General features: G+C 27.5%; 1 protein-coding gene across 1 annotated transcript in view; it reads right to left on the reverse strand.

Moving 5' to 3' along the window:
• Window positions 1–11135, reverse strand: part of LOC117173784 (alpha/beta-gliadin A-V-like) — a 21772-nt gene extending 10637 nt beyond the window's left edge. The window contains exons 1-2 of the mRNA XM_033362426.1: window positions 11090–11135; window positions 2765–3249 (exon numbers count right to left, since the gene is read on the reverse strand). Coding sequence (XP_033218317.1) covers window positions 2765–3249; window positions 11090–11135 — 531 coding nt within the window. The remainder of the gene's footprint in view (window positions 1–2764; window positions 3250–11089) is intronic.
• Between the last annotated feature and the right edge of the window lie 334 nt (window positions 11136–11469).

The following is an 11469-nucleotide window of genomic DNA, read 5'->3' on the forward strand; positions in this document are numbered from 1 at the left end:
ACCCTACTTTTTTATTGCAAATTCGGATTCAGCGTCGAAAAATACATAAGAATATATGGGTCTGGTCAATTGCACAGACACTTTTGTTTTTTTTGTGGGCCTTTGTTATGAAATAACAAAACTTATGATCCCGAAGAAAATCTACAAATTTATTATTATTCACTTCTTTATAGAACACGTAGTTTTGTTTTATTCGTGAAAAATAGCATTGAAAATAAAAAATATAAATTTGTGGAAAAACGACACAAGTTACAAAAAAAGATTGAACAAAAATGGTTTCACCAAAAAAAGAGCTACAAATTTGTTATAAATCACTTTTTGATAGGACATGTAGTCTTATTTTTAATCATGAAAATAATAATAAAAAATTTGTGGGAAAATAACAAAAGAAACGAAAAAAAAATTAATAGGAAAAATTAGTTCGCTTAAAAAGGATTTACAAGCTTTTAATCATTTATTATATTAACACCATTTATGATTGAAAAATATCAGAATTGTCCTAACATTTGCACCGCAACATTCTTTTTTTTAGAACGAAACGACGTAAAATACGAAAAAATGTGTCACAGAGAAATTAAAGCTTTTGAAAAATCCTATAAAATGTCTTCGCAGCCTCTTTCTAGTAGGACTCGTAATTTTCTTTTTATTCAGTCTAAGTAATATGGAAAAAATCAAAAATCGAGATAAAAAAAAAATCTAAAAAAAGACTTTTAGGAAATTTTGCTTTATTTATAAAAAATAATATGAAAACAAAAATTCTATTCTTAGCATAACAACGTGAGATAGAGGAAAATGTATGAAAGAAGGATTATAGTTTTTTATTTATTTTATCTTTATCTATATAATTAATTAGGTAAAAAATTCAGAATATGAAGACGCATATCAATTCTGCGATCTTTTGTTCAAGTTTCATTCAATTATTCCAAATGTAAAGCATAAATATCGGAGCGCGAAGCGCGAAGTAACTTATTTTCGAACGCGAAGCGTGAAATTCAACAGACGCGCTCGAACTTGCAAGTGAAGCAAGCCGGGCGCGCATCGCGCAGATTTTTTGTTAGAGAGTGGTCTTTTTCAGTCAAAAAGTCACCTACTTTGTGGAAATGTAATCTTCTTAGTTAAAAATTATTCTTCTTTGTTAAAAGTAAATATTTCAGACTGAAAATTCACATCTCAGAAATGAAAATCTTTTGTTGAAAATTCATTTTTGGTAGAATATTCACAATTATAATTGAAAATTCATCTCGTTCACTGAAAATTGAACCATTTTAATGAAAATTGATCTCGTTGGTCAAAAATTCATCCCAGAAAAATTTTTCGTCCCAATTATCCCTCATTCGAGCAAAAAGTGACAATTTAGTATAGACGTATGGGCATGCGGTCTCATAGACCGCACCATGCTTCTGATATGCGAATCTCTCTCCGCACTGGTGTAAAAGATTATTAATAATAAAAGTTAATAAAATTTAGAATTTTCTTTCTGATTCCGAAGTCTCTTTATATACTTATATAAGCTAAATCAGAAAACTTCTTTACTTACTTAATTAGAAATAAATATGTACAGCGGTCTGTGAGACCTCAGGTCCCGGTTTTTGCAAAAAAAAATTATGTCCATACTGACAGTTTAAAAAAACTATCAAAAACCCTATTTAAATAACTCTGTGACCTTGAAACTTCATATCCAGAAAAACGCTGAAACAATCAGAATAATGGTATGAAGTATATCTACTGACTAACGAATTATCCAGCTCACAGCTGATGAAAAAATGTGTGAATATTTACATATTGACTTTTGGCCCATTCACAATGTTAAACTTCACAAATCCCAGTTTTAGTTAAATTGTAAGTTTTTTTAAACACCTTTTTAGGGCCTCCTTCATAATTTTCAAACGCTTTTTAAATAATAAACGAAAAAATTGGTTATGTTTATACCAGACAATAGCGGCCATATTAATTCCCCGACCAACTACGTTAATCAGGGTGATGTACACTTGCGACCCTGGCCCAATCAGAACGCTTCTTCTTTTCGTAAAAAATGTTAAAAATATACTTTTCAGACATTAAACATTATTTCATAAGAATCAGAATTTTGTTAATTAATACTGTAAAATAAGTACTACTTAAAGGATACTTTTCGGTATTGAAATAGTTCTCCAAAAATATAGTCTTGTGTGGCTTTATTCTAATGCCACTTTCTTTTGATGCCACTAAACGATATTACAGCATAACTTTGGGATTGAAAAAGAACCTAAGTGAGAATCAAATTTGTAAGTTACAAACAAATTAAAACAATACTACCTGTGCATTATTTCAATTAGCTTGTACGTCCAGTTTGAGGATAAGCTGATACAGCTTGAACATCAGCATGTACTCGAAAACTCGTGATGATAAAATTTAGCGTCTTAAACTATAAGAACCGAATAGTAAAATACAATCCACAGAAGAAACTCTTTAAATAATTTAATGAAATTAACTAAAGTCGAATCCTCAGTTAGATTTATTTTTATTTTCAACAGAATTTATGAGCCTTTTTAATTATACATAGATTCGATACAAGTTTTTGGCTTAACATAATTAAGACCAATGATGTAGCACTTTGAGATATCTCGTTAACATTATTTCTACACTAGAATCACTATTTTCTGAATTATTTCGAGATCTAGAAGTTCTAGTAATGCCGACTATGATCGGTAGACATTATTTATGGGAAGTAATGATGGTTATAGGGTTTGTAATAATGGTTTGGGTAAGATGCCAGCGAACGGACTTGTTTACTATATAGGGCTGGAGAACGATATTGACCAGATTGGGTCAGTTGAGCCTGATCAGCCTGCTGAGCCTCTCGACGATTCTTGTCAAAAATATCATGGTAATCAAGCCCTGAGGATTTGAACGTATTAACCGACAAGGATTGTTGACCAGGTTGAGGTTGAGTTTCAGGTTGAGGTGTAGGTTGAGGTTGAGGTTGAGGTTGTGATCGAGGTTGAGGTTGAGACAGAGGTGGGGATAGAGGTTGATGTTGAAGTTGAGCTTGATATTGAGGTTGATACTGAAGTTGCGGTTGATATTGAGGTTGATATCGAGGTGGATATTGAGGGTAAGGGAATGATTTTTGGTTGTAAGTTTTATCATCGTAGTGGAATAATCCTGGTTGACCGTAATTTCCAGGGCTTCTGACTGAAACGTGACCACCACGAATGAATTTTGGTTGCAAGTTCATGTTATCGCTACCAAAGGCTTGAGAGCTTAAATCTGTAAAAATAAATAGAAATTCCTGAATTTAGGAGGATTGAAAACCGATCAGAACAAGCTTACATCACTAGAAAATCAATTGTAACGTGTCTTTCCATCACTTTGGTTCCATCGAATGTACATGGAAGGAAAAAAACGGATGTCCCAACAACTAAATCATTTTGTTAAGCAGTTTTGATTGTTCTTACCAAAATTTGGTTGGTACTACCAAAAAAGTAGTTGGAGTTACAAAAAATAATTTAATTGACTAAAATAAAGTACTTTTATAAGCACTTTTTGTTGAGTGTAACAAAGAATTTTCTTGAGCGTACCAAATACATAGACGCGCATTTTCAGATAAATTATTTGTACATTTTATTATTCCTTGTATATAATCTGTCAAATCCTAAGCACATGCTTAAAAGTTATTAAGAAAGTATTCCAAATTTCTTAGAGTATTAATGAGAAATCTCCTCATTAATCACTTTTTCGTCTATCGCCGACTATTCCAAAAATTAATTGTTATGAGGGATCCTACTTAATTTATGTAACAGCTCAATGACAAGGGGGGTCGAGACAATTTGTTACGATTTTTTACTGCCGGATGGGAATCCTTCCCTCATGTACGTAATTTTTTCAAATTCTCAAAAACTTTCTCACAAATATGATCTTCTTAGTTCTAAATTTTATTATTTGGTTGAAAATTTAAGAATTTTATTAAAAAGACATACTTTTTGGTTGAAAAATTCAACTGTTGTGCTAAAAATTCAGCTCTTTTCGTCGAACATTAAACATTTATTTAAAATTTATATTTTGTTAATTATGGGTCAACTGAAATCTTTTTTGAATAAAAACTAATTGTGTTGTTGTTGAAAAATTTTCTTTTTGATTTAAAAATTCATCTTTTCTGTATAAATATTACATCTTTCTTGGAAAAATGCATCTGTCTTGTTGAAAATCAAACTATTTCCTAGAAAATTTAGTTCTGATTTAAAATTTCTATTTTTATTCTAAAAAGTCAATTAGAATCTTTTTGGATGAGAATTCAAGTCTTTTTTTTTAATTTGTCTCGTTGATTTAAAAATGCACCTGTTTAGTGGAGCTTTCATTTTCGTTGGACAAAAATGCAACTTTTTGGTTGAAAATTGAAGAATCTTGATCCTATTAAAGTCATATTTTTTTGTTAAAAATTTGACTAGTTATGTAGCAGAAAATCAACTTATTATTTATTATTCTTATTTTGGTGTTGAAAAGTGAACTGGAATCTTCTTTGGATAAAAATTAAACCGTTTTTTCATTCCTCTGTTTTATAAGTGATTTCCATCTTTCTTAAACAAACATTCAACTGTTCGGTTGAAAATGCAACCTAGCTTAGTTAAAAATTTAACTAATTTGTGAAAAAGTCACACTTTTTTACGTAAAAAATTCGCCTTTTCGAATTTAAAATTCAATTTTTTCGCAGAAACATAATTTTTGATAAAAAATTCATATTTTCACCTTGAAATGAAAACTGCGATCTCTTTTGGATCAAAACTCAACTATCAAAAAAATTTAATAAAATTTAGCTGTTTTAAGATAATTAAAAAAAAAATAAAAATGCAACTTTTTCCTAAAGAGTTCAACAATTTTGTTGAAAAGTCATGCTTTTTTTGTTAAAAACGCATCTTTTTGGATTCAAAAATTAATTTTTTTCGTAGAAACTTATTTTTTGTTTAAAAATTCATTTTTTTATTGTGAAAAGTCCACTTCAATCTTTTTGAAAAGTAAATTCAACTGTTTTTTTGTGCAAACTTATCTTTTTTAAATAAAAATTCATCTGTTTCAGTAAAAATATAATTGTTTTATAAAAATGCTGCCTTTTGCTTAAAAATTAGTTAACTCTTTCACTATTTATTATTAAACAGTATTCAAATACTTTTTGTGAAAGATTTGGTTGAATAGCTTTGTTAGGAAATCATTTTTTTCTTGAAGATTTATGTTTTTAATTGAAAATTCATCTCTTTGCTTGAAATTTTAAGAATTTTGTTTGAAAAACATGTTTTTTGATTGGTAATTCAAGTACTTGGGTAAAAGTTAAAATAAAGGTTTAAAAATTTATCATTTTGATTGAAGCCTCATACATTTGATTGAAAATTTAACTGTTTAGTCGAAAAGCCTTTTTTTTTGTTAAATATGAATTTTTTCCCACGAAACTTTTCGATTTTTGAAGATTGATCTTTTTTAGTTGAAAAGTCTCCTTTTTTGGTGAAAAAAAATAATTTTTTGAAGAAGATTTTGAAGATAATTAAAAAAAAAGATAATTAAAGAAAATAATTTTTTGAAGAAGATTTTGAAGATTTTGAAGAAGAATTTTTTGAAGAAGCCCTGAAGATGTGAACTGCAATGTTCACGAAACGTCGGCAAACAATTCGTAGTAGTTTTTTTACACGAGTGAAACCCGAAATATCTCTTTTTATCAAAATGAATCATCGTGAAAGCATAAAATCTATTATCAATAATTTTCTTAGTTTGAAAATTGACGTTTATTCGATAAAAATGCAACAATTTCATGGAAAATTGATTTTTTGCTGAAAAGTCATATTTTTGATTGAAAATTCAATTTTTGTAAAGAAAATTCGTCTTTTGGCTTGAAGGTTCAACAATTTACATAAAATTTTATTTATTTCTTGAGTGAAAAATCTTTAATTGTTCAAACTTTGTCTTTTTTGGTTTAAAATTTTTTTTTATCAATTAAATCTTTTTTGATTGAAATGTAAACTATGACCCTTTTACTCGGAATTTATATAACTTTTTAGTCTGAAAATACTACTATTATCTCACAAATTTAATGATTTTTTTGAAAATTCAAGTATTTTGTTAAATTGCCATCGTTTATAGTAGAAAATACATTTTTTGTTTAAAATAAATTAATAAATTTAAAATTGTTAAATTTATTTCTGAAATACTGTGGTATGTGTTATTCCGAGTTATTCCCAGTTATAAAAGATTTCATGTTAAAAATATTGAAAGATTAAAATGCTATTATTTAAATATTACTGATTAAGGAAAATGAAAAAGTAGTCAAGGAAAAATCAGAGAATTTTGAAAATTAAGTTCTTGCACAATAGGGTGGTCCAAAAATGCATTAGAAATTTTGTTTTTTATGGGGACACCCCAGAGATTTGTTAGAATCCACACAAAAATTAATGCATTTTTTATTGTTTTGAAAAAAAAAATATTTAGAGGTGCCGCAAGCCCCATGAAGTTTAATACCTATTTCCCATAAGAAAAAAAGACGTTTTTGTAAATCTTTTTCATAATCCTCAATATTATCTCAATCGTGTTGAAAATCAACATTTCTCTTCGCAATCAGCCATAGAATACGAATAAAATATCGCTTTTCAAATATCAACACCATAAGTCTGTTTTATAGGGTTCCGAAAAACCCAATATTTGAAAAATGGGTTTCGCGAGTTTTTGGCGCTTATTATGAATTTTTTGCGAGTTTTTCAATGCAAATTGTTTCTGGTACATAAAATACCATTGGATATTGATAATTAAATGTTCGTATAAATGGTTAAAATAATTTATTAATGTTTTTAGCCATTTTCTCATAGAATGGAGTTAGAAAGACGCGGTTTTTAAAAAAAATTCAACTTTTTTCCAATTTCCAATTAGAGGGAAGTTATAGTTCTTCAATATTAACAATAGTGATTGTTTAAACAATTGATTATCATTATTGATGTGATTCTATTAGAAATATATAACAAAATTGCAGTTTGAGAAAAATTCACTTTTAGTCCAATTTTCAATTACGATAAGTTAAGTAATTACTTATAGTCAAGAACATTAATTGTTTGAACAATTTATTAGTATTATTATTATTATTATTAATATAATATTCGAATAATGCTAGAAAGATGCTGTTTTTTTGAAATTTCTGACTTTTTGTCCAATTTCGAATAGGAGTGAAGTAATAATGAATTTAAGTTAACAAAAATATTTTTTTAAACAATTTATTATTATTGTTAATAATATTCTCTTTACTTAATTAGTAGAATGCTGCTTTTTTTATAAAATTGTCCACTTTTTGTCTGTTTTCCATCAGGCGTGGCTTAATAATTCATTAATTATTAACTCACTAAGTGAAAAAAGACAGAAAGGTAAAAATTTCGGAAAAACCGCAACTACCAGATAATTAATAAAGATGAAGATAGTCATCAAAAATAATAATTTTGTGTAACAATTATTTTTTATAAATTTAATTAATTATTAAGTCACGCCTAATGAAAAATAGAGAAACAGTAAAAAATTTCAGAAAAAAAACGGAACATTCTACCAATTAGGGAAAAAGTATTTTATTAAGAATGATAATTAATTGTTTAAACAATGTTTTTCTAACTTAATTTCATTAATACCTCACTTTAATTGAAAATTTTACACATAACTTATTTTAATTGAAAATTTGCCTGAAAGTGAATTTTTTTTAAACTGAAAATTTGTATCATTTTTCTAAGAGAATATTATTAAAAATAATAATAAATTGTTTAAACAATTACCCTGGTTAACATTTATGAACTATCACCTTCATTTAATTGGAAATTGGACAGAATGTGGAAAATTAAAAAAAAAACCGCGTCTTTCTAACTCCATTCTATGAGAAAATGGCAAAAAAACAAAAATTAATTTTTTAACCAATTTATGCGAACTCATCTTTTCACTTATAGGAATTTTTGGGAAATACGTGTTAAACTTAATGAGACTTGCGGCACCTCTAAATATCATTATTTCTCAACAAAGAAAATGTATTTATTTTCGTGTAAATTCGAACAAATTTCAGGGGTGTCCCCATAAAAATTAAAAAAAAAAATTTGTGGGCCACACTATTGCACATACTGCCTAATTCTGCTAGCAATAACTAGCAGAACATTTCTGAAAACTAAAAATTACATACATTAAGATGGAGGGGGGGGGGGAGTATTCGGTAACAGTTTTTACAGTGGGGGGGGTAGAGATGGCCTTGCATCCGTTACGAAAGTTAAGTATAGAGTTAAGTATAAACGAATTTTCTACTAATCAAACACATTTTATTAAATCAATGCATTTTGTCCTTCCAGTTTTCTTCACACTGAGAAAATATTTTATAATTTATTTACAAAATACATTTTTCCCGTAAAATAATAATTGTTGCTTGAAAAAAATTGTTTTGCTCCTACAAAACTATTTTAAGTCGACCAAAGGTTTGGTTTGCCCGACAAAAAATAATTTTGTTGTGATAACAAGTATATAGTTCGTCCAACAAAACTATTTTGTATAATCTACAATATGTTTGTTAAGTTTCAAGAATCATTGTGATGAGCTAACAAATATTTGGGCAATTTAACCCAATAAGATTGTTTAATCTACAAAAATATTTGCGGTACCTACCAAACTTTTTGTTTAGTTCAACCAAACGCTCCAACAAAATAATTTGGTTGGCTCAGCCAAAAGATTTTTTTGTTACTATGGCAATCGGAAAATTTGGTTGGGACAACCAAACTTTTATTTGGTCAAACCGCACATTTTTCTGAGCGTGATGCTTTTTTAAACAGGGAAAAGCAGGAAAGTGTCAGGGTTTTAAAATAAAATTTATAAGATTTGTCTCTTTCTCAAATGAATTTTTGAATTACTTCTTAAGTGTAAAGTTATTTCAAAAGCTTTCAAGGAATTTTTTAATATTTAAATCATTCCAAAAGAGTCGAAAGGATTCTTGAGATTTTAAGGTATTTATAAAACTTCTAAGAAATTTTCAAAAGTTTTCAAAAGTTTTAAGGGATTTTGAAAGGCTTTAAAGAATTTGATATATTGTAGGACCTTTTGAATGATTTCAATTCAATTGATTTTTAAAAATTTGAAAGAATATCCAAAAGATTTAAAAAGTTTCAAGGAATTTTAAAGGATTTTAAATATTTAAAGATATTTTAAAAGATTCCAAGAAATTTATAATAACGTAGATTTCAATAATTTGAAGGTGTTCTAAAGGTTTTTAAATCTTTTAGGATATTTTTTTTTTAATTTCAAGGAATTTCGAAGAGCTTTTAAAAGCTTGTAGGTATTTTAAAGAATTTCCAGGGGTTTCACATGTTTTGTAATGTTTAAAGGATTTAAAAAAATTTCAAGGAATTTTCAAGAGCTCTAAAAAGTGTCAATGGATTTAAAAATATCTTAAGTGATTTAAAACATCCATTATAAAAAAGAAGTATTGTTAAGTTTTGAATCCAGTACTTTTTTCACGAAAAAGTATTAGATATGAGGATATTTTTAAAAATCCAAATCAAGTTTCGAAAGCTTTATAAAATTTCAAGAGATTTCCAAAATTTGCAATGGATTTGAAATATTTTGCGGTATTTGAACGTTTTCCAAGGAATCAAAAGGATTTTAAAGATTTTAGGCTTTTCTTAGAAATTTTAAAAAATTTTCAAGAGCTTGAAAAAATTTTAAGGGATTCTACCAGGTTTTAAAAGATTTCGAATATTTCTGTGAATTTTCAAAGATTTTGAATTTTTGAAGGTATTTTCAAACTCCAAGGCACTTTCAAGACCTACGAAAAATTGTAAGGGATTTCAACAGATTTCAAAAGATTTAAAATATCGTATATTATTTTTACATGTAGTATCTATAGGGGTTTAAGATACTTTTAAAGATTTCAAAGCTTTTTCTAAGATTTTCAAGATTTTCAATGATTTGAAGTGAATTCAAAAGCTTTGACGGTAATTCAATAAATTTTCTACGATTGCAGGAAATATCATGAGATTTCATATAGAATTTTCCGGACTTTTAGAATATTTTAATGAGTTACAAAGAATTCATTCAGAAGATATAAGTAATTTCTGAGGGTTTCAAAAATTTGTAAATATTTTTAAATATTTTTTTACAATTCACTTGAATTGTTTGGAACCCACCCTGAATTTTCATTAATTTAACTTGTTCTCTTTTAAATTCTTTTTTTTAAAGAAGACAATTAAAACAAAAAATTATAATCTGCAAAGGCTCTTTTTTATAGGCGCTCAACTTCGTGTAAACTCATTTCAAGCTTACTGAATTCATTTCAATTTTTGATATTTAAGAATTATTTTTCAATTCCTTTGAATTGCTTTCAATTACCTTGAATAGTTTACGATTGCCATCAATTCTTATTTACTTTGTGGAATTCTATGAATTCTTTTTAAATTCTTTGAAAACATTCCAACTATACTGAGATCAATTAAATTTTTTTTGGTTTTTGGTTTTTTTTATTCTTTGAAATTGAAGTTGAATCATTCTGAAGTCTTATGACATAATCATAAATTTAGTCAGTTTTACCTAGAACTATTATAAATTGCAGCGTATTCTTTAAAGTTATTTTTTTAATACTCTTGCTATTGATGCGCAATAATCACTTTTAGTCACTTTTTCGTTTTTAATATTTGACTTTTTGAAGTAAATTAAGACGCATTATTCTAGAAAATAATAATTAAAAAATTTAATTTGAAAATGTTTTATTCCATTTATAAAATATGCTATATGAAAAAATACAAAGTTAAATTTTTTACTTTAAATTAAATGGTCAGGGAAAATGAACAATTGGTCATAAGAAAGTCAGGCATAAATTAAAGAATTTTGAAAATTGAATTTTACGTCAACACTTATTAAATCTCCTAGCTGCAGCTCAAACATTTGGCCAAGGGAGGGGAAAACTGCAGAAAACCTCCTCGAACGTAGGTTATGAATCAAGTTTGAATGTGAACATTCACAGCAAGAAATAATACTTACAAATCATACTCCCTAAATATCAAAGAGTTTGGACGCCAAAATTACACAAATATTTTTAGATGTAGGATTTTATTAATTTTGCAAAACTCACCAATAGCGTTGGTAAAAACTACTAAAGCGAGAATTGCGGCCCACATTTTAGCTGGAGGAGGAACTGTTTCTTCTTTAGCTTTTGCGAATGTAAATGAAAAATTATGAGGAGACTACTCGCTTATATTTGATATTTCAAGTTGAATGGGGGAAATCTAAGATGTCTGCACGCCGCAAAGTGGGGCAAAAAAAGCGTTTCTGGACAAATTGGTTTTTAAAACACAATTATTCAAAAAAAAATTGTTTATTTAATAAGAAAAATGGAAAAAGTTGACTTTTGAAGTATACCGCTTTTTAAAAAATGGTTTGATTTAATCAAAAATACCTATAAAACTAAAAGAAACTATTCAAAAAGATGACTAATAGCAATGCAAATTTTAA

Source organism: Belonocnema kinseyi, chromosome 5 (assembly GCF_010883055.1).
Source record: "Belonocnema kinseyi isolate 2016_QV_RU_SX_M_011 chromosome 5, B_treatae_v1, whole genome shotgun sequence".
In the NCBI taxonomy this organism is placed as follows: Eukaryota; Metazoa; Arthropoda; class Insecta; order Hymenoptera; family Cynipidae; genus Belonocnema; species Belonocnema kinseyi.